Source organism: Lolium rigidum, chromosome 5 (genome assembly GCF_022539505.1).
Source record: "Lolium rigidum isolate FL_2022 chromosome 5, APGP_CSIRO_Lrig_0.1, whole genome shotgun sequence".
Lineage (NCBI taxonomy): Eukaryota > Viridiplantae > Streptophyta > Magnoliopsida > Poales > Poaceae > Lolium > Lolium rigidum.
The window spans coordinates 28850512-28876899 of record NC_061512.1 but is presented as its reverse complement, the minus strand read 5'-3'; the positions used below and the strand labels follow the sequence as shown (position 1 = coordinate 28876899).

Here is a 26388-nt window from a genome sequence, read left to right as displayed (position 1 = left end):
CATCAAAACGATATAAAGTGTGAACAAAACATGTAGGTATTGTCATAAAACAAGCATGGAACATCATAAATTATAGATACGTTGGAGACGTATCAGCATCCCCAAGATTAGTTCCTACTCGCCCTCGAGTAGGTAAACGATAACAAGGATAATTTCTGAAGTGACATGCTACTTACATAATCTTGATCATACTATTGTAAAGCATATGAGATGAATGCAGCGATTCGAAGCAATGGTAAAGACAATGAGTAAACAACTGAACCATATAGCAAAGACTTTTCATGAATAGTACTTTCAAGACAAGCATCAATAAGTCTTGCATAAGAGTTAACTCATAAAGCAATAAATTCAAAGTAGAGCCATTGAAGCAACACAAAGGAAGATTTAAGTTTCAGCAGTTGCTTTCAACTTTCAACATACATATCTCATGGATAATTGTCAACATAAAGTAATATGATGAATGCAAATAAGCAAGTATGTAAGAATCAATGCACAGTTAACACAAGTGTTTGCTTCTAAGATAGAAAGAAGTGGGTAAACTGACTCAACATAAGAGTAAAAGAATGGCCCTTCGCAAAGGGAAGCATGGATTGCTATATTTGTGCTAGAGCTTTTATTTTGAAAACATAGAAATAATTTTGTCAACGGTAGTAATAAAGCATATGTGTTATGTATAAGATATCCTATAAGTTGCAAGCCTCATGCATAGATTACCAATAGTGCCCGCACCTTGTCCTAATTAGCTTGGATTTACATGGATTATCATTGCATAACATATGTTTTAACCAAGTATCACAAAGGGGTACCTCTATGCCGCCTGTACAAAGGTCTAAGGAGAAAGCTCGCATTGGATTTCTCGCTTTTGATTATTCTCAACTTAGACATCCATACCGGGACAACATAGACAACAGATAATGGACTCCTATTTAATGCATAAGCATTCAACAACAGATAATATTCTCATAAGAGATTGAGGATTGTTTTCCAAAATGAAACTTCCACCATGGATCATGGCTTTAGTTAGCGGCCCAATGTTCTTCTCTAACAATATGCATACTCAAACCGTTCAACTCATGATAAATCACCCTTACTTCAGACAAGACGAACATGCATAGCAACTCACATGATATTCAACAAAGTTAAATAGTTGATGGCGTGCCCAGGAACGTGGTTATCGCTCAACAAGCAACTTATTAAGAAATAAGATACATAAGTACATATTCAATACCACAATAGTTTTTAAGCTATTTTTCCCATGAGCTATATATTGCAAAGACAAAGATTGGAATTTTAAATGTAGCACTCAAGCAATTTACTTTGGAATGGCAGAGAAATACCATGTGGTAGGTAGGTATGGTGGACACAAATGGCATAGTTTTTGGCTCAAGGATTTGGATGCACGAGAAGTATCCCTGTCAATACAAGGCTTAGGCTAGCAAGGTTGTTTGAAGCAAACACAAGTATGAACCGGTATAGCAAAACTTACATAAGAACATATTGCAATCATTATAAGACTCTACATTGTCTTCCTTGTTGTTCAAACACCTCACCAGAAAATATCTAGACTCTAGAGAGACCAATCATGCAAACCAAATTTTAACAAGCTCTATGTAGTTCTTCATTAATAGGTGAAAAGTACATGATGCAAGAGCTTAAACATGATCTATTGAGCAAAACAATTGCCAAGTATCAGATTATTTAAGACATTATACCAATTACCACATGCAACATTTTCTATTTCCAACCAAATAACAATGAACGAAGCAGTTTTCAACATTCGCCATGAACATTAAAAGTAAAGCTAAGAACACCAGTGTTCATGTGAACAAGCGGAGCGTGTCTCTCTCCCACACAAGCATGATTTTATTTAGAGAATAAAAATAACAAAAAAAAAGCTCACAGACGCTCCAAGTAAATCACATAAGATGTGACGGAATAAAAATATAGTTTCACTAGAGGTGACCTGATAAGTTGTCGATGAAGAAGGGGATGCCTTGGGCATCCCCAAGCTTAGATGCTTGAGTCTTCTTGAAATATGCAGGGATGAACCACGGGGGCATCCCCAAGCTTAGACTTTTCACTCTTCTTGATCATATATCATCCTCCTCTCTTGACCCTTGAAAACTTCCTCCACACCAAACTCAATATAAACTCATTAGATGGTTAGTGCATAATCAAAAATTCACATGTTCAGAGGTGACACAATCATTCTTAACACTTCTGTACATTGCCCAAGGCTACTGAAAGTTAATGGAACAAAGAAATCCATCCAACACAGCAAAAGAGGCAATGCGAAATGAAAGGCAGAATCTATCAAAACAGAACAGTCCGTAAAGACGAATTTTTCTGGGGCACTTAACTTGCTCAGATGAAAATGCTCAAATTGAATGAAAGTTGCGTACATATCTGAGGATCACGCACGTGAATTGGCAGATTTTTCTGAGTTACCTACAGAGAACCCTGCCCAAATTCGTGACAGTACGAAATCTGCTTCTCGCGCAGTAATCCAAATCTAGTATCAACCCTACTATCAAAGACTTTACTTGGCACAAAAATGCAATAAAATAAAGATAAGGAGAGGTTGCTACAGTAGTAACAACTTCCAAGACTCAAATATAAAACAAAAGTACTATAGTAAAATAAAAACACGGGTTATCTCCCAAGAAGTGCTTTCTTTATAGCCATTAAGATGGGCTCGATAATTTTAATGATGCACTCTCAAGAAATAGTAGTTGAAGCAAAAGAGAGCATCAAAAGGCAAATTCAAAACACATTTAAGTCTAACCCACTTCCTATGAAAAGGAATCTTGTACACAAATAAATTCATGAGGAGCAAAGTGACAAGCATAGAAAGATAAAACAAGTGTAACTTCAAAAATTTCAGCATATAGAGAGGTGTTTTAGTAACATGAAAATTTCTACAACCATATTTTCCTCTCTCATAAAGATTTTCAGTAGCATTATGAACAAACTCAACAATATAACTATCAAATGAAACATTCTTATCATGAGATTCATGCATAAAACTATTACTACTCCCAACAGAAGCATAGTCATTCTTATTAATTGTAGTGGGAGCAAATTCGACAAAGTAGCTATCATTATTATTCTCATCAAGTGTAGGAGGCATAGTATAATCATAATAAAATTTATCCTCCATAGTAGGCGGCACCAAAATACCACTATCATTATAATCATCATAAATAGGAGGCAAAGTATCATCAAAGAAAATTTTCTCCTCAATGCTTGGGGGACTAAAAATATCATGCTCATCAAAACCAGCTTCCCCAAGCTTACAATTTTCCATAGTATTAGCAATAATGGTGTTCAAAGCGTTCATACTAATATCATTACTACTAGCATGCAAATAAGGTTCCATAGGTTTTTTAATTTTCGCATCAAACAATCCATATCTTAACTCAGGAAATAGATTAAAAAGCTCACTGTTATTTTCCATTATGCCTAACTAGTGAAAAACAAGAAACAAAAAGATGCAATTGCAGGATCTAAAGGAAATAGCTTCGAGCACTCACACACCGGCAACAATGCTAGGAATGTGTTGACTGCCAAAACCCACCGGCGGGCAGCGACGGTCAACACGGTAGAGCCGGGAAGAGCCTAGAGCTGCGGCTGGCTGAGACCCCTCCGAGCGACGGCCCGCAATGCTCTTCTGGTCACACGTCCGATGCGAAGTGCAAGGGCGTGCCACCTGACCTATACCCGGTCGTGAAGGTGATGGGGATGCCTCGCTTAGTTTCCCGCATGGCATACACGTAAACATTAAATACGAGCCTCGATCGGCTCTCGGGTTATCTCGTGAATCGGCTCAAAGAGCCGATCCACCCATGATTCGTACAGGGTGCACGAATATATGGTGATCCCGCTTGATCAAGATAAAGCTAATGAGATCTACGACGATTTAGGGTTTTCACCGCATAATCGGATCATCCTACTCCGAGTTGGGCCTCGCGGCCACGCACGGTGATCGTAAGCCGATCCTAAACAAGGCCTAAAAACCAACATGAAGTTGATCCTCGGAACATCCTGTTTAGGACTTGCGAACGCCACCCTACGTGCCGCCGGATCCTCCCCCTTTGTAAGGCCTAACTATTGCAGATATTAAACTAATCCTTGTATAACAAGGAGCAATCGTAACGGATCAGATCTACTAAATAATGATCAAGCGGGGTGCCGCCCCCACACCTGAGATAGGTGTGAGGGCGGCTAGACATGCAAGGGTTGCACTACGTAAGCATGTTATACGAAGAACTATGCTAACCCTAACACATCTATGATAACTACGTTGCTCGCCATCAAAGACGCTTCGAGTACGAGCAACGCATGAACAACGTGGAGCTTGTGCTGCCTAGATCGCAAGATGCGATCTAGGCAGCATGTCGCTTACCTGATAGAAACCCTCGAGACGAAGGAGTTGGCGATGCGCCGAGATTGGTTTGTTTTGGGTTGAACGTGAGTTGTTGTTTATTCCAAAAACCCTAGATACATATTTATAGTCCAGGGGACTTTCTAACGTGGGAATATCCCCACCGTGTACGAGACAAACTCTAACTTTTAATCTACGGTACAATCTACTATAATTAAAGATACACGGGCAAACTAGCCCAAATTCTCCATGTAAGGCCGCTTCAGAGATCTTCCACGTGTAATCTTCCAAGCCCATCTCTCCAACGGCCCACCTTCGGATTTGACCAAAATCTGGTGATAACACATGCCCCCCGGGTTTTGGAAATGACATTTCCAAAATCATTATGCTTTCCTTCGCCGGGTCATGTCGTGGCAGAGCAGAGCTGTTGCAGTATCCGTTATCATTATGCCCTGTCTTCTCAGCTTCTCTGCAAAATTCGATAGCTCTGGCGTCATCTCCTTGGAAACTGTAATGACATTAAATTTCCACCAGGCTCCTCATTATTTAACTGTGCCGATCGATTAGCTTCCTTCATCCCCTTCCTCTGTTCCAGCCATCGGCACCAAAAAACCCTCTTCTCCCTCAGCCATGTCTTCCTCTTCCTCCTCCTTCTCAAACCTCTTCCCCCAATCCTCGCCGAAGAAGAAGAACGAGGACAACCTTCACTCCAAGGCGAACCCTCTCTCCCCCAACAATGAGAAGAAAGAAGGAGAAGTAGCGAAGGCCAAAGCCTTCCCCTCCGCCAAGCTCCCGCCGAAGAAGCGCTCCCGCATGTGGGCGGACAGCGAGGACGAAGATGACGACGAAGAAGGAGAAGAGGAGGAGGAAGATGAATCTTCCTCTTCCGCCGGGTACCCGCCAACCAAGCGCTTCCGCTCCCGGGCGGACAGCGAGGATGATGATGATGACGAGGAGGAAGAGGCTCCGGCCACGGGCCGGGGCAGCAGCCGACGAGGAGCTCCCTCGGGAGCAGCGCCGACGACATCGACGGCGGTGACGACGAGGACAGCGACGACTAGTAGAATAGGACTAGTAGTAGCAGTGCACTAGGCACTAGATCCCTCTTTTGAGAGCCATCGGCTCTTTCTTGTAAAGCCGCTCCTCTGAATTAATGAAATCGGTCTTTTGATTCAACCTTCAATTATTCCAATTTCATTCCTTCCGCCTGTCATGCCAAGACCGATAGCAACGTATCGGATTTCTCTTCTTTTGGACGCCCATGAAGCCGGACTCCCATGTCGATTAGCTCGTAGGCCAAGAACTTCTCAATTTCAGGCTGCGATTTGGTGTCTGACCATAATTTTCCGCAATCCCTTAGCCGATGACTACTCATCGGCTATTTTGAGAATCTAGTCCCTTTCCTCCTCTTGCAGCGACAGGACGGTCCAAACTTGTAAAAAATAAAAAACCGACAGCCTCCTATCCTGATTCAGAGGAGATCACAATGCAAGGCCAGTCGATGCGACTCCAATCGGCTTTCGAGCAGCCACCAGGTCAGCTGCCCCCCGAGTCTCAGTCGAGGCGAGAATCGGTAATGGATCAGCCGAATGTGCCGCCTATGCAGAGTTAGCCGATTTCAACAAAATCGGCTCCCCAAAGCAGAGAACCTTCAGGGTGAGCTGCCCCCCGAGTTTCAGTCTACCTTTCGCGCCTTGCAGGTCAGATCGGCTCCTTCCCTGCACTGACCGTCGATGTCGATGTGAACTTTGAGCATATAACCAGCCGGTCTGGCTTCGTTTCTTAAATCTGAAGTCGATGCCCTTGCATCGGCTGAAATTTTTTTTTTTTTTATTTGGCCGATTTTTCTTAATCGGCCCCCAATGTTTCACTGCACGCATGTTTGCACATGTTCATCTGACTATATGCCCCCCGAGCCGAATCTGCCAAATGACTGCAGATATCGGCTTTTATGGTTAGTCAGGGCACTGCACTTGCACGTCGGCTTCGCAAAGATTCATGCTGACTTTCATCTGCCGACGTGGCCGCCGCCCAGTGGATCGTTGTTGAACACAAGTAGAATATGTGCAGAAGATAATTTTGGCCGATTGCTGGAATCGGCCTCCACATTGCTCGTTCGATGAAGGTTTTGTAATGCCCCTCCATAAGTTTTTTGGGGCCGATCACAAGGATCAGCCTCGCCCGGCTTTGCTCACTGGTGTGTTCTTGCTACTCGGTCAGGCTGGATAAAACCAACCCAACCTCTGACTTGATTCGCCTGCTGTCGTCCACCTTGAGTGCATCGTAGACTCGTGGAGCACTAAACTCTGTCGGAAGGACGAGCACCATGTTTGTGCCAGCCGATGTTTCGTCATCGGCTTTCTTTTGCTTTGGACGCCACTCCATTCTCCGTGGACGACCTTCTTCATCCAGGGCTCGCTGAACCTTTGCAGCCAGATCAGGCCGTGCCTTCCTTAGCGTATGCAGGTATAACCTTTCGGCTTCCTCCAGGCCGCGCAACCGCTGAACCCTGCGTTTTTGTGAACGGCTGAGTCCATCAGGGCACCACCTTGGACGGTGGTACCTGTCTTCTTCTTCTTCTAGTCCCTCGTCTTCGGAATCCTCAAGATCTGCCCAACGAGGTGACTCAGCGCGTTTGCTTTGTGGCGGGAGAGGCCCTAAGCGCTCGAACACAGACACGTTGGCTGCCTCCTTCTTCTTCTTGTTGCATTCTGGGCAATTGCCGATTGTGGGCAATCGGCTCATTCCTGAATCCCAGTAGTGTCTGAAGAAAGGGCAGTCCCAGTGTCTGGCGTTGTCATCTTGCTCCCTTGACCTGTCCGTGGCACGGCGCTCGTGCTCCTCCTCATCGCGATCGTGCCGACGATGTCTTCTGGCTTCTCTAGCCAGACGATCTCCTTCATCATCATAGTTGGACCGTCGGCGTTGGTCATACTGGCTCACATATTTGTTGAGGAGGTGATCAGAGAGAGGTCGTTGATATCTTATATTCTTCACCTCTCCCTCTGTGACGTAGCGCTTGCCATCATGTTGGAGCCGATCGCGTGGAGCGGCCTCCTCTGTGTCCTTACTATGAGAGCAGCTGCCCTCATCTCCATCCTTGCCAGAGTGGTTCCCAGGTCCTACCATGTTGATGCTGAACGAGGGATCTGGCTGGGAACCCTCAGGGTAGATGGCTTCTACCATGTTAACGGCGGGGAAGGGTTGGGTGTCGACCTTCATGGCGTACTGGTTGAAAATTAGACGCCCCTTCTCTATCGCCGCTTGGATGTGCTGACGCCACACCCTGCAGTCGTTGGTGGCATGGGAGAGCGAGTTGTGGTATTTGCAGTACGGCTTTCCGTTCAGCTCTTGCGCCGTGGGGAACTTGAGACCTTCAGGAATCGTCAACTGTTTCTCCTTGAGTAGGAGGTCGAAGATTTGTTCAGTCTTGGTCACGTCAAAATCAAATCCCCTAGGCGGCCCTGGTGGCTTTACCCATTTGCAGGACACGGGGGTTCCTCCCCGAGTCCACTCAGCCCATCGCTACTTCTTGGTCTCCCGCAGGAACTTCGTCTTCCTCTCGCATCGACCGGGACTACCGCACGCTTGAACTTGTCTTGGTACAGTCCGGGTGGCGCTGTTCATATGCTGATAGTTTCTGAACCATGTGCGCCGGCGAGGGATAATCTGCTTGGGAGGCCATGTCCTTGAGCTGTGTTGCAAGGCCAGCTACGCCAACTCGATCGCTTCCTTTTCAGCTTATACGAACCGAATAACATCGGTTCCTAAGATTCCTGAAGCGCCTGGATGTACTCGTCACCGTTTCTCCGCGCTTCGACGTAGTTGTGCTAGATCGGCAATGCTAGACTCGGAAGCTTCTGAATGGTATTGCATATGGAACTGTTCTTCCAATTGCTTCCAAGACCGGATGGAGTTTGCTGGCAAAGAGGTGTACCATCCGAAAGCCGATCCCGTGAGGGACTGTGAAAAGAGCCTCACGCGTAGCTGGTCCGACACTGAAGCCGGTCCTAGTTGCACCAAATATCGGCCGACGTGCTCGATGGAGCTGGAGCCATCTGATCCACTGAATTTGGAGAAGTCAGGGAGCCGATATTTAGGTGGCAGCGGGATCATCTCGTACTCGTCGGGGTACGGCTTGGAATAGCCGATCGCCCTTCTTTTCGGCACCATGCCGAACCGGTCTCTTAGTATGGTACTCGATCCGATCCGCCGTGCTGGCCGCGGGGTTGCACTCGAAGATTCGCCGGGGTGGCGTACTTAGCCAGCCATGTTTGCTTTTCCAGCTCCGAGCCAACTGCAGGAGCTGGGCTCTGGAGTTTCGTCGGGGTGGCGTACTTAGTTAGCCACGTCTGCTTTTCAAGCTCTGTCGCTGACGTTCCTCCTGTTTTCGCCGGAGTCCCTGACGTTGTGGCCTGGCTTGAGAGTGCCCAGTTGCCACAATCTGGCACATACGTGCACGCGTATCCTTGAGGGATCTCCTTAGGCGCCTCAGCCAAGAACTGGTAGTCACTAGGGTCACCACCGATCTTGTAGACGACGAATGCCGGTGTAGCCGGCACTTCAGCTGGGTGCTGCCAACGCATATGGCAGCGGTGGACGGGACCGGAGTGGCAACTCTCCTTGATGCGTCCCGAGAGCTGGTCCCGTCGGCGAGTACCGGTGGCTCATGATCTCCTGGATCACGCGCGGAGCGACACGCTCCAACACGTTGACCAAGTTTTCGGAGTGGCGGTGTAGCGAGTGAGCCACCAAGTAGTTGATCTCCTCGCCGCAGGCCCTCGGTGCGTTCCTCCGACGGGCGCAGAGATCTATCCCATCGAGTGCACCTTGCGGTGAGAATCCCTTCCATCCGATGCCATGGGAACGGGTTCTTCGAAAAGAGCCGATGAGGTCGGCTTCGAGGGTGACCTTGATCTCGTCATATCTCTTCTTGAGCTCGTCGGTGCAGCTCCTCGTAGGTGACTGGCGTGCCGTCCGCCATCTCAGATGTAGATGGCGATGCGGTTGATGTAGATGATTGTCCCACCGGGCGTGCCAGAATGTGTTGACTGCCAAAACCCACCGGCGGGCAGCGACGGTCAACACGGTAGAGCCGGGAAGAGCCTAGAGCTGCGGCTGGCTGAGACCCCTCCGAGCGACGGCCCGCAATGCTCTTCTGGTCACACGTCCGATGCGAAGTGCAGGGGCGTGCCACCTGACCTATACCCGGTCGTGAAGGTGATGGGGATGCCTCGCTTAGTTTCTGCATGGCATACACGTAAACATTAAATACGAGCCTCGATCGGCTCTCAGGTTATCTCGTGAATCGGCTCAAAGAGCCGATCCACCCATGATTCGTACAGGGTGCACGAATATATGGTGATCCCGCTTGATCAAGATAAAGCTAATGAGATTTACGACGATTTAGGGTTTTCACCGCATAATCGGATCATCCTACTCCGAGTTGGGCCTCGCGGCCACGCACGGTGATCGTAAGCCGATCCTAAACAAGGCCTAAAAACCAACATGAAGTTGATCCTCGGAACATCCTGTTTAGGACTTGCGAACGCCACCCTACGTGCCGCTGGATCCTCCCCCCCTTTGTAAGGCCTAACTATTGCAGATATTAAACTAATCCTTGTATAACAAGGAGCAATCGTAACGGATCAGATCTACTAAATAATGATCAAGCGGGGTGCCGCCCCCCACCCGAGATAGGTGTGAGGGCGGCTAGACATGCAAGGGTTGCACTACGTAAGCATGTTATACAAAGAACTATGCTAACCCTAACACATCTATGATAACTACGTTGCTCGCCATCAAAGACGCTTCAAGTACGAGCAACGCATGAACAACGTGGAGCTTGTGCTGCCTAGATCGCAAGATGCGATCTAGGCAAGCATGTCGCTTACCCGATAGAAACCCTCGAGACGAAGGAGTTGGCGATGCGCCGAGATTGGTTTGTTTTGGGTTGAACGTGAGTTGTTGTTTATTCCAAAAACCCTAGATACATATTTATAGTCCAGGGGACTTTCTAACGTGGGAATATCCCCACCGTGTACGAGACAAACTCTAACTTTTAATCTACGGTACAATCTACTATAATTAAAGATACACGGGCAAACTAGCCCAAATTCTCCGTGTAAGGCCGCTTCAGAGATCTTCCACGTGTAATCTTCCAAGCCCATCTCTCCAACGGCCCACCTTCGGATTTGACCAAAATCTGGTGATAACAGAAATAGCTTAGTAGTCGGAGGATGTGAATACCTTTTACCTTACCTCCCCGGCAACGGCGCCGTAAAAATAGCTTGATGTCTACTCACACTTCTTTTCCTGTAGACTGTGTTGGGCGTCCAAGAGCAGAGGTTTGTGGAACAGCAGCAAGTTTCCATTAAGTGAGTCACCCAAGGTTTATCGAACTCAGGGAGGAAGAGGTCAAAGATATCCCTCTCAAGCAACCCTGCAATCACGATACAAGAGGTCTCTTGTGTCCCCAACACACCTAATACACTTATCAGATGTATAGGTGCACTAGTTCGGCGAAGAGATAGTGAAATACAAGTGATATGGATGTATATGAGTGGTAATAGCAATCTGAAATAAAGATGGCAGCGAGTAAACATGCAGTGGAACAATAAATAAACGGAGATTCGATGTTCGGAAACAAGGCCTAGGGATCATACTTTCACTAGTGGACACTCTCAACATTGATCACATAACTCGAAACTACTCTACACTATCTTGTTGGATGACAAACACCATTAATTGTGTAGGGATACAAGAGCACCTCAATGCCGGAGTTAACAAGCTCCACAACATTCGATGTTCATATTTAAGTAACCTTAGAGTGCATGATAGACCAACGCAATTATACCGAGTACTAACATAGCATGCACACCGTCACCGACAGACAATGAAAGGGGGAATAGATCACATCAATACTATCATAGTAATAGTTAACTTCATAATCTACAAGAGATCAAAATCATAGCTTATACCAAGTACTACATGATGCACACACTATCAACATTACATCATGGAGGAGGAATAGACTACTTTAATAACATCACTAGAGTAGCACATAGATGATATTCAACTAGATCACAAAGAGAGAGATGAACCACATAGCTACGGTAGAGCCCTCAGCCCCGGGGGAGAACTACTCCCTCCTCATCATGGGAGACAGCGGCGGCGATGAAGATGGCGGTGGTGTCGATGGAGATGCCTTCCGGGGGCAATTCCCCATCCCGGCGGCGTGCCGGAACAGAGACTTCTGTCCCCCGAATCTTGGCTTCGCGATGGCGGCGGCTCTGGAAGGTTTCTCGTACCGTGGCTTATTCCTTTAGGGTTTTCGCGATGGAGACCTTAAGTAGGCGGAAGGGCAGCCTCGGAGGGGCCCTGGTGGGGCCACACCATAGGGGGGCACGCCCCACCCCTTGGTCGCGCCGCCCTGGCGTGTGGCCCCCCTGGCTCCTCTATGGCCCCTATTCGGTGCTCTGGAAGCTTCCGGGAAAAATAAGATGTTGGGCGTTGATTTCATCCAATTCCGAGAATATTTCCCGTGTAAGATTTCTGAAACCAAAAACAGCAGAAAACATGAACTGGCACTTCGGCATATTGTCAATAGGTTAGTTCCGGAAAATGCATCAAAACGATATAAAGTGTGAACAAAACATGTAGGTATTGTCATAAAACAAGCATGGAACATCAGAAATTATAGATACGTTGGAGACGTATCAGGACTCCACCTCCTTGGACGGCCAAGCATCAAGGAAAGGGAGCAATCCCACTTGACCTAGGTTTTCCCTTATGGTAAGTTTTGGAGTTGGACTCCAAAGTGGTTTTGGGGAACCCTTAGGGATTCCACCTATATATTGAAGGGGAGAGGGAGGGGGATGGATACACCATAGCAGCCACACCACCCAAGGGCACCCAAGGCCGGTGCCCCAAGTGCCCCCTCTCCCAAACCGTAGCCTCCGCCTCCTCCATCTTCTCCCGTGGTGCTTACGGCGAAGCGCTGCCGGAGATCTCCACCACCACCGTCACCACGCCGTCGTGCTGACGGGATTCCGAGGAGGACCTACTACTTCCGCTGCCCACTGGAACGGGGAGAAGGATGTCTTCATCAACACCGAACGTGTGACCGAGTGCGGAGGTGCTGCCCGACTGTAGCACCGTCAAGATCTTCTACGCGCTTTTGTAAGCGGCAAGTGATCGACTACATAAACCACGAGATCTATCTTGTTAACGCTTAGCGATCTTCAAGGGTTTGTTGATCTTCACCTCGTTGCTATCATCTACTAGATTAGATCTTGGCTTGTGATTCGTTCTTGCGGTAGGAATTTTTTTTTCTATGCTACGAATCCCTACAGTGGTATCAGAGCCGTGTCTATGTATAGATTGGTTGTGCGAGTATAACACAATGGTTTTGTGGGCATTGATTCTTTTGTTATTGCCTCTTGTGTACTTTGCATCTTGCGGCATGGTGGGATGAAGCGGCTCGGGCTAACTTTACATGACCGCGTTCATGAGATTTGCTCCACGCTTGACGTGCAACTCGTATTGCACAAGTGGCTTTGCGGGTGTCTGTCTCTCTCACCATAGTTAAGATTAAATATACATTAGTGGCTTGACAACAACTGTATCAACGTTGTGGTTCTTGTTTGTAGGTAGATCGGATCTTACTCGAAACCCCAAGCCACGTAAAATATGCAAACAAAAGTTGGGTCTAACTTGTTTTTGCAGGGGTTGGTGATGTGATATGGTCATGATGTGATTATGATTATATTTGATGTATGATATGATCCTTATTGTAAAGTGGCAACCGGCAGGAGCCTTCGGGTGGTCTTTAAATTTCGATTCGACACATCATGTTGTAGTAGTTGTAATAGTTGCTACAAGTGGTGGACAATCATGAAGACGGCGCCATGGACCTTGACACCCCACCGACGATGATGGAGATCATGCCAGAAGATGATGGAGATCATGCACGTGCTTTGGAGATAAAGATCAAAGGCGCAAGATAAAAGGGCCATATCATATCACATTATAAACTGCATGTGATGTTAATCCTTTTATGCATCTTGTATTGCTTAGTTCACGACGGTAGCATTATAAGATGATCCCTCTCACTAAAAACTCAAGATTAAAAGTGTTCATCCTTAGTTCGCACCGTTGCTAAGACTCGTTATTTCGAAGCATCTCGTGATGATCAGGTGTGATAGATTCAACGTGTACATACAACAGGTGCAAGCCAGGTTTGCACATGCAGAAACTAAGGTTGACTTGACGAGCTTACCATGTACATACATGACCTCGAAACACGGAATACCGAAAGGTAGAGCATGAGTCATATGATTGATATGATGAACATGTTGATTGTTCGCCATCGAAGCTACAGCATCTCTCGTGATGATCGGACTTGGTGTAGTTGATTTGGTTCGTGTAATCACTAAGGCAACGTAAGGGATGTTGTTTTGAGTGGGAGTTCAGCTAGTTAATTTAAGAATTAATAGTAAACTCAATTTATCATGAACTTAGTCTAAATTGTATTTGAATTAAATTTTGTAGAATTGGCATCCGTTTTCTACTTTACGCTAGGCTTGAAATTGAGATAGAAACACTGTTAAATCTGACAAGTAACTTTACGGACTGGGTACCGTATTGTTAAAGAATCAAGAAATAATTAACTCCTATTTCAAAGAGCAATGATTTCAATTAGTATCTAAAATTATCTTATCTCTGTGATAACTTGATGTTCAAATCAGTTTGATAAAGTAATGAGCTGAAAAGTCTGTTTTCAGAAATAAGCAAGGTGTGAGATATATATATGTGATATCTAAGACCTTCTTACAAGAGTATACAACATAATTTAGTGAGACTACATAAACTCATAAGTTTTATGGGAATGTACGAAGGTTGAAGACGCTAGGTGTCCCGATCCTCCAACTAGTTGGGCACTAACTTATTTGTATATCCATATGAGCCATAGTAGCTTCATCATGAAGTTGTCATGATTTGATGGATAAATTTATGAGTAAAATTGTTCATCACATTAAAAAGTTACTAATAGTGAAATCCGGAACACTTGTCATATGATGATCAACTTCAAAGTACGAAACTCAAGGTTATTGTTATTTCACCAACAAGCCTAGAAGTTTTTGATGTTGAAGTCTTTTCTGAAATATGAGGAAAGTCGAAAGAAAACTAAAAAGTTTTTTTGCGTAAAGAAAGAAAAAACTAGATAGTCTAGCTCAAGTGTATATAGATGATATACATGTTATGAATTTATTTTTTGATTGGTCACACAATGGAATTCTTGGGTATTTGTACCATATTGGTTGGTATGAAATGTCATACAACACAACGTAATACAAGAATACAATGGCATAAGTGACTGACAAGGAATGTGGTAACAATGCACGTCTGGAACAAAATAAATTATTATTCGTAGGCATTCTACCTAGATCTTGAGATTTATTATAAATAATTTAATAATTGTTATTTTGCTCTTGTCAAATAAAAGCAATGAGTTGTTCAAATAATGAACATACTCCATGTACGATGGATAAGTTATTATAAATCTTAATGGTGAAACACACATGCATAACACTGACGCTAAAATATCATAAGGCAAATGATTTGAATTCCACTTATTTGTGGAACCGCCATTAAGGTCATGTTAGAAAAGAACGCATGAAGAAACTCCATACAAAAGAACGCATGAAGAACCGCCAAGTAGACATGCTTATGGCCTTGTACCGTGACAACACCATCTCAGTAGTCCATCAAACTGTCAAGTGAGTTCCGGATGATCTCTTACTTTAATCTGGATTGATAGGCCAGATATTATTTTACTCGTTACCGTTGGAGTGAATTTGAACATGATCTGGGGTATTTGGTCCTACCACTAACAAAAATTTGCAACTTTTTATCAGGGAAAAGATTTATGCTCTTCGCCTTAATTCAGTTTGACGTGAATCCAATGATCAGTTTGCTGATTTTTTTTTTGAAACCTGTTTGCTGTCGCAGATGCATCAACTCGCTTCTTAGTTGTTGTTTAACATTTTAATGGTATTAGTATGAATAATTTTAGTCAGCTGGCCCGACCATTACGATAGGGATTGGTAAATAGTAAATACAAAGGGCTGGTTGAGGTGAAATAGCCACAAATAGCTCCATGTTGTATTCACTGGGCACAAATTCAATTGGACGATTGTGAAATCATCTTCATGCACTCTGCCACTTATTGGCAATCCTCCACGACACAAATATGTATCTTGATTCTTGAGATTAGACTAGGACAAAGCCCGTGCTTTGCTACGGAGCAAGTATCCACTCTGGACCGACGACCATTGACAAAAGGCAGGGATGTGGATGGAGGCATGTAGCTCGAGCGATGGTCTGGAGGAATGCATGCGTTTTTACGGGTGCAGCTTGACCTTGACACAGTTTTTTTGCCGTCCAACTGAACATTTATGTCAACCTCCACCATATGTCAACCTCTTGTATATTACTCGTCATACCTAGGCACCCATTGCCAAAAGATAAAAAATCAAACATTTGGCCTGCAACAAACTACGTGAGATTCATCTCAATCCATCTCTTACCGAACATACAGGAGAAAATCAACCTTACCAATCAACCACTGGAATAACTAAATATTCAAACAAACCGTATATAATTCTCAAAACTCCATTGTTCAAAGTAAACCATTGTCCCTTTCTTTCTGCGCTGGAGTAGTGTAGATGAACTCGCATAACATTTCCCAATCACTTTTTTTTGATAAAAATATAATCTGCTGACATGTAGAAGTGTTGCCTCAGTCTTCATCTTTTCTGTAACCCTATCACTCCTAGGAACCAAGAAATATGACCACGGCATAGACTGCAACCAAAAGGAATAAGTTGTTTCTAACTTGTATAATCAGACCAAGGAGCATCGACAAAAGAATAACAGAGAAATAAAGAAACTGGTCACACCAGGTAATCAAATACAGTGTACTTTTCTTATAGAGATTAAGAATAACATAATAATTTGGGGCTGTCTGAAGTCTAAACTGTCAAATTTATTTCTGAATTTATAGCATGCAGATGTGGGTTATGAAGAATGATACCTGCAAAGCATACCAATTTGGTAAGAGATCCACAACCGAAGTGAAAAAAACAAAATTCCATATCAACCGGCGCAAGTTGCATGAAACAAAGGAATCCATAATTTGAATATATCTCAATCAATTTGATTGAATGTATGTCAGTGTCATGATCCATGCAGTGATGCAGATTTTGATCTAGAAATATACTAACATGAAAACAGCAGCTACTAACGGCAACACATATGTGTAGCATCTAATATAAGCCGTAAGTGCAGGAAGTACAAGGAACTCAAAATATCCACAAAGTTTTGTGTGAATGAAAAACAAATAGAATACAAATAGCAGATTAAACATTGCACAAATTTGAACCTGGAAGTGATGTCTGACCATCATAAGAGTATAATCATGAGCGTCTTCCAGCCAATCATTTTCTTCCAATGTTGAGAGAAGGCCCTTTTAAATTCTTCAAGCGAATCCACGAATAATGTGCATGGTTTAGAGTATTGAATTTTCACAAAAAAAAAGGTTTAGAGTATTGAAAGGGAGCACATAATCTTCTTTTAAGAGTGAAGAGTGTAGATCATCACTTGGTGAGCATCCCATCATAACAAGTCACCAACTATGATTTATGACGGAACCAACATCAAGCCTAATATAGAAAGCTGAAGTACTTCTCATAAGTTGATTTCTTGTGATTCTAATGAAACTCTCGGTCCATGGATCGTGCACTTATAAGTTATAACACTAGAGACTAATGCTTTAATAATGTTTGAGAACCGCGACAGCCAGGTCTGTACTGTTAGTCTGTAGTTTGAAAAAAATTGTTTGAAGGACAAAGTGTGTCACGAGAAGTGTCAGTCAATTTCTCTGCTTCAAAGAAACTCATATATATCCTTGTGTTGCTAAAACTCCGCAGTCCAGTGCCCATGATGCAAATTTAAGTTGAGGCAATCAGCAACCAAATAAAGGATGGCATCAATGAATACCTGAATCTCAATCTGCTGTAAAGGTTAAAGCAAGGGGGGGCATCTAGCTGACTGGGCCTGGCTTCAAACAGAGGCAATACGGAAGGCGTCAGCTAGCTAGCCTCTGGACCGATTGGGGTCATACTCCAGTAACATTCAAGTGCTCAATGAGAAGCAAATCGAGTAGCTACCTTTCCTTGAAGTAATTCGCCAGGACGCCCAGCAATCCAAGCTAGTAACCGGACCGCACACCCCATGCATAATAAGGATTAAGGACAACCTTGAACGGCAGCCTGCTAGGAGAGCTCGGGGAGGACCAGGTCCCCCTGTCTCCCGCTCGGGGTGGGGGATTTGTGACAGACTGCTCCGTGTTCCTCCCTTCGGACAGGATGAGGAAGGCAGCGCCGCTCGCTCAAGATCGATGGGTGGTCCGGGATTGGGAAGAACCTCAGACGTGTCCTCACTCTGGAGGCCACCCCGCCGAGGCTGATTGTGCCGTCGTTGTTCCTTTGGGCCTCCGGACCTAGCGACGGTCCGGTGAGCCGCTGCGAAACAGCAGGCAAACGGCGGCCGATCCGGCGAGTTTCTGCACTTTATTTGGTTGGGATTTTCTAGGTTTTCTATTGATGTGTTAGTGTATTCAATTTCTTACGGAACCAACCTGCATTATGCTATCGTGGAAGTGGGGTTACACGTGTGCTTACTACGGCACACTAAAACAGTTGAACCTAGGGTTTACCTCGTTCACTTCTATTTACATTTTTCGTACCGATTTTTGCTACTTTTACAATGAAATTGTAACCGGGCACATCAAGTAATTAATAAATGATTTTTATTCTTGGATCGTCTTTCTTACAAGGTATAATTGTCCAAAAAAAGGTGAAGAAATAATCGATGGAGGGGATGGATCTATTAAATTTGGTGATTATGATGAAACTCAAAGCTGAGCTATGTTTAGGAAGTTGCGCATGATTCAGTACATGATCAGTTTTATGTTTTTGATTCTGTTTCATCATGCCCTGGTTGGTACAAAATGCATCTTGCTCATATTGAATTGACAGGAGCACTTTAGGTTGTTTATAATTGTTGTACATGGAATTTTAATTGTTGATCCATGGTATATATTCATGCTCTGACTTTTTGAGAGTTCTAGAAAGGTTATGTACCCAATTTAAATATGAATACAATTTTCTCATTATTAAATGAATTCAGAGAACATTTGGGGATCATAGACTATATACTCTCACTTTTATCTGGTCGAAATGATAAAGATCCAACTTAGCTTATTTTCCATCCATGTTAGAATATTATGTTGAATCTTGTATTGTTGACACTGATATGTATTAACATCAAACTCTATTATGAAATTGATGCTTTGAAATTGTTGACACTGATAGAATTCGGAATGGATTCAGAGCATGAGAAAATTAGGGAAAACAGAGGAAAAAACAAGCAAAGGATACGTATGCAGATCGATGCAGGAGCAGCGGCAGCAGCCAGCAAGATTGACGACGATCATTCTCATATCGGTGGGACGTTGCCTCGATGGAGGGACGGATCTCATCTACTTGGTGAACTCGATGGCCCACGCGTTGGCATAGATGTATGTGGACTTGACGCCGGCGAATCCAGCTCCCCTGGCGAGGGCCTCGAACTCCCTCTCGTACCTCTCCCTGCCTCCGGGGCTGATCGCGAGCATGATCATGTCGAGCTGGAGCACCTCCTGGGAGCTGGGCTTGGCCTCCGGGTTGACCGGCAGGATGCACTCGACGAGCACGACCTTGCCGTGCGCCGGCAGCGCGTCGTAGCAGTTCTTGAGCAGCGTGGCACAGTGCTGGTCACTCCAGTCGTGGAGGATCCACTTCATGAGGATGGCGTCGCCCGAGGGAACCTCCTTGAACATGTCGCCGTCGACGTGGGTGACGCCCGGGAACGGTGGCGCCTCGGAGATTACGTGGGGGAGGTCGAAGTTGACCCCCTTGATGGCGGGGTAGTGGGCGGCGATGGCGGCCACAGTGGCGCCGACGCCGCCGCCGACGTCGACGAGGGTGCCGAGGCCCTGGAAGCCGTGGTAGAGCTCGAGGAGCTTCTTGGTGATGATGATGGAGTGGTTCTTCATCCCTTCGTTGCAGACGCGGTTGAAGCGCGGGTCCGTGCCGTTGTACTCGAACGCCGACATGCCGTACACCTTATTGAACGGGATGCCGCCGTCAAGCACCGCGTCCTTGATGTAGTACCTGAGGATTGATTCGGAGAACACATTTCATTCACAAGAACTACTGTATATACCATCGTGTGAATTACGATTGGCATGAAAACATTATCTTGCTAACTATACTTCATCCAAGTAATGGGAGTTGGTGTGCAACCAGTACTAGCAGGCAATATTTCAGCATGTGCTCTTGTTGCCACTTGTGTTCCGCGACAGGCAAGTAGATGCAATTGTCAGTTAGAGGTAACCTCAGTTTCTACTCTGTCTACGGTGCACACGGCAAAGCAGTGTCCAGAAATATTTTTAGCTAACTGACGCGGAATAACGCTGAGATCCTCTAGCTCCTACTATCACTGATTTAGAACTACTATCCTGTTAGTGAAGCTCAATTTGGCAAAGAAGAAAGTCAGTTATGATGTACGCATGGACCCACACGCCAGCGACAGGAAATGGGCAAGGTAAGAAGGAGGAACGATCTACAGAAACTAACTCCACTGAGAGACTCACCAGCTATCCATGAGGACCTTGTCCTGGTTTATGAGCGCGAGCGCCGCCATGGAGCCGCCGTCCTCGTTGGGGGTGAGGAACTTGCACACGGGCGCGGCGCCGTAGCTCCGGGAGAGGCGGCCGTCCTTGCCCTCCTCCACCAGGCACGTCACGACGTTGTACGACGCCAGCAGCCGGAGCATGCGGTCTACCATGTCCGGCGCTTCCGGGTTCGCCGCGGACGGGAGCTTGGCGGCGACCTCGGTCGGGGTCAGCGACTTGCCGCCGGCGGCCACCAGGATCTCCAGGAGGCCAAGCTCGATGGCGTTCTTCACCGTCATCGGGAGGATCGACGAGGAGGCGAGCTGGAGGGCGAACATGCACGCCTCCTCGTCGGCGGACGCGGCCATGTCGGCGGCGGTGGAGCCCATCGATCTCTACGATGCTGGTGGGTGATTTTGGTGTGAGCGAGCGGGTGTGGTTTGCTGGGAGGGTGAGCAGGGCTTATATGCATGGGGCTTTCTCGCTTCACCAACCTTGGCAGGAATTTTAGTCTATTTTTTCTATGGGGAGTGCTGGGCGTCCCCCGGGGGATTAGAAATCTAATCCCCCGGGTCCCCAACCGTCAGATCAACAGATCTGAAACGTTTTCGGCCGTCAGATCAAACCAACCAGCCCTCTCTCCCACTTTTGCTACCATGATGCACCAAAGTAGCAAAAAACGGTTCAATTGTAGCAAACTCTATTTTCACCTAAAACACACAGATCTCGCCGGAGTCTCGCCGGAGACTCGCCGGAGTCTCGCCGGAGTCTCGCCGGAGACTCGCCGGAGATGTCGCCGAAGACCCACCAGAAACCTCACCGGAGACTTAGTAGCAAAAAATATATGCTATAGTAGCAAAAACACACAAGGATTGTAGCAACCTATTTTTTGCTATTGTAGCAAAACCAACCTCGTCGGAGACTCGCCGGAGACCCCGCTGGAGAATTTGTGGCAGAAAAATATACTATTGTAGCAAACACCTATAACAAATGTAGCAAAACCTAATTTCAATGGATTCTTGCCGGAAAGATTGTAGCAACAAAATAGAATATTGTAGCGAAACCACAAAACCAAAGTAGCAAATTAAAAAATTGGTATGTAGCAAAGACCAACTCGTGGAAATGAAATCCACAAAAGCGATGCTGCAAAATAGGTTGTAGCAAACAAATTGTTCTATATTATCATAACCGCTGAACAATTGTAGCGAAAAAAATAAAAATCCTATGGCGAGGGGAGAGGTTCCGTCGACCGGCGACGAGGGCAGGGCGTGGGGAGCTCCCTTCAAACAGCGTGCTGGGCACACGCTAGGGGGTAGCGGGATCCTGCACCGGAGATCGAGTGGGCGTCGCCTCCTGGTCCGGCGGCGGCGAGGATCTGCCCGACGGCGGCGAACTGCAGGGGACCGTGCACGGACATGGTCTTCTGCGGTAAGAGAGACGACTGGTGCTGCCGGCGCGTGGATCCCGGGGACGCGGTGGAGATGTGCGTCCAGGGCTGGTGGTGGAGGAGGGGTTGCGAGGTTCGCCGGTTGAGGTCCGTCGAGCGGAGGCGGAGTATCTGTGGCGCTACCGGAGGGCGGCAGCGTGGTGAAGATGCGCATCCGGGGGTGGTGATGGAGGAGGGATTCCGGGGGGGCGCCGCCGGTGCCGGCAGTGGAGACGCACGGCGAGGAGGTGGGGCATCGGAGGGCGTGGTGCAGAGTTTCTATCCATGGCGTCGTGGGGATTTGAGGATAACAAGGTGTGAAGAGAGACGAAGAGATAAGGTGGCCCACTGCCACGCGTCGCGCGCTAGAGGAGGAGGATGGAGCGTCCGTTCCCCCGGGGGAACGTGAGCGTTTCCCTTTTTCTATGATTCAGAAGTCCACACACACACACACACCACGTGTTTTCTTGTTCAACGGTGACTTCCTTTTTCAACGGTTTCCTTTTTCAACGGTGGCGGTTAGGTTCTTTTGGAGATAAGTTTTTTATTTTTATTTAAAATATGAGTTTTATCTTGACACACTACTATGACTTGAACGCAAACAATACGATCACTACTTTTCTCTTCAAACTATAACATCGGCTTTGCATTGCATGTCCCATAAAATACTGGAGTCCAATTAGACTATCAAGATAAGGCAATTGACAATTCCTATTTCATGTTCATTTGCAAAGATTTTGTGGAGAATCGTGCATATGGCTTTCATTATTTTCAAACTACTATTATTTAGAATATATTTTGGAACCGGTTAAAAGGGTATGCTTTACTTTGGGTTATATGACATGTGAAAAATGATTTCATCTCTAAAAAATGAAAAAACTCATGGTGGTCCAATCTCTATGCATTATTGCCATGCATTTTGAGTGCAGCCTCATGGCAACGGTTGCATGGGATATATACAACCGGTGCGGTTGTCGGTTCGAGAACATTAACATGTTGATACAAAGGCCCTGCATGTTATTTCATATTTTTCGTTTGCTAATTCATGTATTAACATTATGCGATCCAAGACTTATAAGAGTTGTTAAACAAATTCCAATAATGTAATAAAAGGACGCATACATACCATTTTGATGTAGAATCTGGGGCTTCCCCTTTTCCAAAAAAATATCATGTTGTCTCTGTGAAACTCAAAGTATTTTCCAGCACAAGGTGACTACAACCGTTTCGATTTTCTTCCAACCAATGTAAGGATGACAGAAAGTTCACGGCCATGGAGATTGTGAAGTCGAGATCGAGCCAGGTGCAGCCTGTCGACCGAGCGAATCTACGTATACGTATTTGCTGCCAATTTTTCTCAGCTCGCGTTGGTGACTCGGCTAGCTGGGTATCTACGTTGAAAAGTAGATCGTCCGACTTTTCTCTGTACTACGTTGAAAGTTCGGCCAGTACAGCAAGCAAAACAAGTACACGTATAACAAACCATGGCTACCTCCTCGTCGGCGTAAATAGGCCTCCAAACATTGATTAACACGCTCGGTTTGTCCGTCCGTTTGCGGATGATAAGCCGTGCTAAACTTTAGTGGAACACCCAGTGCCTTGGAAATTTGCTTGTACAATGTACTTGTAAAGATTCGGTCGGGGTCAGACACAATTTCTTGGGGAGGACCATGAAGTTTCACAATGTTATCCATGAAGATTGTCACAATCTGCTCCACTCTGCTGGCTGTGTCATTCGCCGCCGGCGCCAGCACGACGTCCTTCAGCATCACCAACCAGTCACCACGGGAAAAACAGGGGCTGCCGTGCAGCAAATCATTGCCGTGAGCCACACACGGCAAAAATTTCTTTGCCGTGCGCACCGAGCATAACTCACGGCAAAGAAAAGGTGCACGACAACATCTGAAGGGAGCGCACGGCAAAGAGACCATTAACGGCAAAGTCTGAAGATAGCGCAGGGCAAAGAAATCACCACGGCAATGGCCCAACACCCCGCAAGGCAAAGATTCGGTGCACGGCAAAGGCGTTGGGCATTGCCGTGCCTCACCCTTTGCCGTGCACCCAGCTGGGATGCACGGCAACGCAGCCTTTAACGTGCGTTTTTCCTTTGCCGTGCGCCATATGACATTTCCTTTGTTTTTCTTTCTGTTTTATTTCATCTAATACTTATATTTAATTTTTAATTAGTTTTACTTTTTGATGAGTATTTATTAGTGCTACTTAAGACAATGTGTATATACCCATACTATTTGCAATACAAAAGTACTCTCCATCTTCATCCCCCCACATATATCAGGGTTTCGGAGCAATCCGCGCTTCAGAAAAACTACTAAGTGTTATCGCCCAAATGCGAGGAAGGTCACACCGGGGAGATATTTTTACACCATTAAACCTTCCACCACACTTTCACACATATCATAGGTCCACATGCAAGATTTGGTGGGATTCCGGTGCTCCGGCGGTCATTCTCCCCCTCCTCCCCCCAAAAACATCGGTATGTGTGCCCCGGCGGGTCAACCCCCCTAGATTTTTCCGTGCGAGGTTCCACCAATGTACTTTTTCATTGTTTTAGGTTTGTTTAGAACATATACACATGAAAAACCAAGCTTGGGACCCCTTTGGCACATGGTAGCCTCCGGCATACCCGCAGCTAGCCATTATCACATGAGCCACCCTTTCTCGGTAACTTTTTCTCCAAGACAATCTTCAAAAGTGGGCATATATACCAAGCTTCACCGTGTGGCCGGTGGCGAGGCCGGTGGGCGGCGGTAGGAAGCTCAACAGCGGCGAGATGTGGAACCTTGACATCCCGGCGGGCACCCGCACGGCCACCATCTGGGGCCGCACGGCACTAGTAGGAAAACCCTTATAGGCGGAGCTAAGTTCTGTGGCGCACCACTCAAAATGCGCCACAGAATATTATTTTGTGGCGCACCATGCTGGGTGCGCCACAGAAATAGCTTAATTTTGTGGCGCACTACTGAACCATGCGCCACGGAAATTATGTGGGGCCCACATCCTGCCACCACCAATTACTAGTGTAGGTAATTCCGTGGCGCACATGACGTGCTCGCGCCACGAAATAACTCTTTCTGTGGCGCACGTGCTTCGGTGCGCCACAGAAGTAGTTGATTCTGTGGCACACCTGCTCGGGTGCGCCACAGAATTAAGGTAACTTATATCATCTCGCCCGTGCCCTCCCCCGCCTGTTCACCTCTCCCCTCTCCCCTCTCCCCTCCCCTCTCCCCTCTCCTCCGATCCGCCGCGCGCCGCCATGGTCGTCGCCATCGCCATCGCCGCCGCCTTCCTCCGCGATGGCCGCATGCCGCCACGGTCCTCCCATCCCCGCCATCTGCAGCACAAGCTGCCGCTACGGTGAGGAGGGGCCGCCGCGAGGAGGGGCCGCCGTCGCGTGAAGGTGGAGGAGCCGCCGCGTCCTCCTCCTCCTCCACCGCTGCCGTCGTCGTCAACCTCCTCCTCCACCCCTGTCGTCGGTGAACTCTCTCCCCTCCCCTCCCCTCCCCTCCCTCTTCCTCTCCCGCGCGAGCACAAAGTGCTCGACGAAATGCTTGTGTTGCTCTGGTTGTGCTGCTGTTGCTGTTGCTGTGCTAGCTGCTGTTGCTGTTGATGTGCTACTGGATGTCATTGTTGCTACAGCTAGATGCATGCTCTGGTTGTGCTGCTGTTGCTATTGATGTACTGGCTGCTGTTGCTGTTGATCTATCTATCCTAGCTTGTTGTCATTGTTGCTGCAGCTAGATGCATGCTCTTGCAGCTTCTCACCATTCCTGGTGAACTATACTGTTGCTATTGCTTTTGTGTCCATGCTCTAAATGGTCAAATGATCATCATGTGCTAGTGATTTACTTACTGGCTCATTGCTCATGGTTGATGTACCTCAGTAGTGGTTCTGGATGCATTGCTGATGTTGCTCTGGATGCATTGCTGCTGTTGCTCTGGATGCATTGCCCCTAATTGTTATTGATGAACCATGTGATGGTAATGATTCAATTTAATTCAATGGTGTTAATTTGATTTCCATCCTTTGTTGGAAATAAATCCATGTCTGAACCTGTACAAGGTAATGAAGACTTGCTCACTTGGTATTGCTTGCTAGTTGGACATTTGGTTGGTTTTGATGCTACTGGTTCATTTAAATGCATTAAATGCTACTATGGTATGCTACCGTGGTATCCTTGTGAAGAAAATGATGGATTCTTGTGAGCTTATGGTATGCTACTATGCTCATTGTGGTATCCTTGTGAAGATTTACTTGATGGATTGTTGTGAGCTTATGGTATGCTACTATGCTTATAATGCTCGATTAGTGGGGATGCTTACCTGGATCATGTGCATATAGCTCATATAGTTCCCTAAAAAGAAAGAATGCTCCCTGGCCGGATGCTTGATGTCTTGGCTCAGCCAATGATGCAAAGGCTGAGGCAAAAACTTGGATAAGAACGAGATACTAAAATAGAGATATTCACATTAGGGAATCATGTAAATGAATGCCACTGTGGTATCCTTTGAAGAAAATGGGAAGTTTCTGATGGTTTCAAAGACTAGGTGATGCTAGGTTATTAAGTTGGCTGTCAAGGTTGGTTTTATCTGGTTAACTTGCATAGGCTATGTGTTCTTGCTTACTTATGCATATCCATCTCTACTGGATTGACTAGCTCAGGCTTGGCCTCTCTCTTGCCAGTGATGAATAATCCCTTATGGTACCCCAGCTTTGTTTTGAACTCAACTGAGTAATGATAAATTTCTATTTCTTGTTGGCTTTGATGAAAATAGAGA

General features: G+C 46.2%; 1 protein-coding gene across 1 annotated transcript; it reads right to left on the bottom strand.

Moving 5' to 3' along the window:
- Positions 1 to 18880: 18880 nt before the first annotated feature.
- On the bottom strand, positions 18881 to 20559 carry LOC124653540 (flavone O-methyltransferase 1-like). The gene is made up of 2 exons (XM_047192594.1): positions 20145 to 20559; positions 18881 to 19662 (listed from the first exon to the last, which is right to left on the bottom strand). The coding sequence occupies exons 1-2, from the start codon at positions 20552 to 20554 to the stop codon at positions 18990 to 18992; spliced, it is 1083 nt and encodes a 360-aa protein (XP_047048550.1). The 5' UTR covers positions 20555 to 20559; the 3' UTR covers positions 18881 to 18989.
- Positions 20560 to 26388: the final 5829 nt, after the last annotated feature.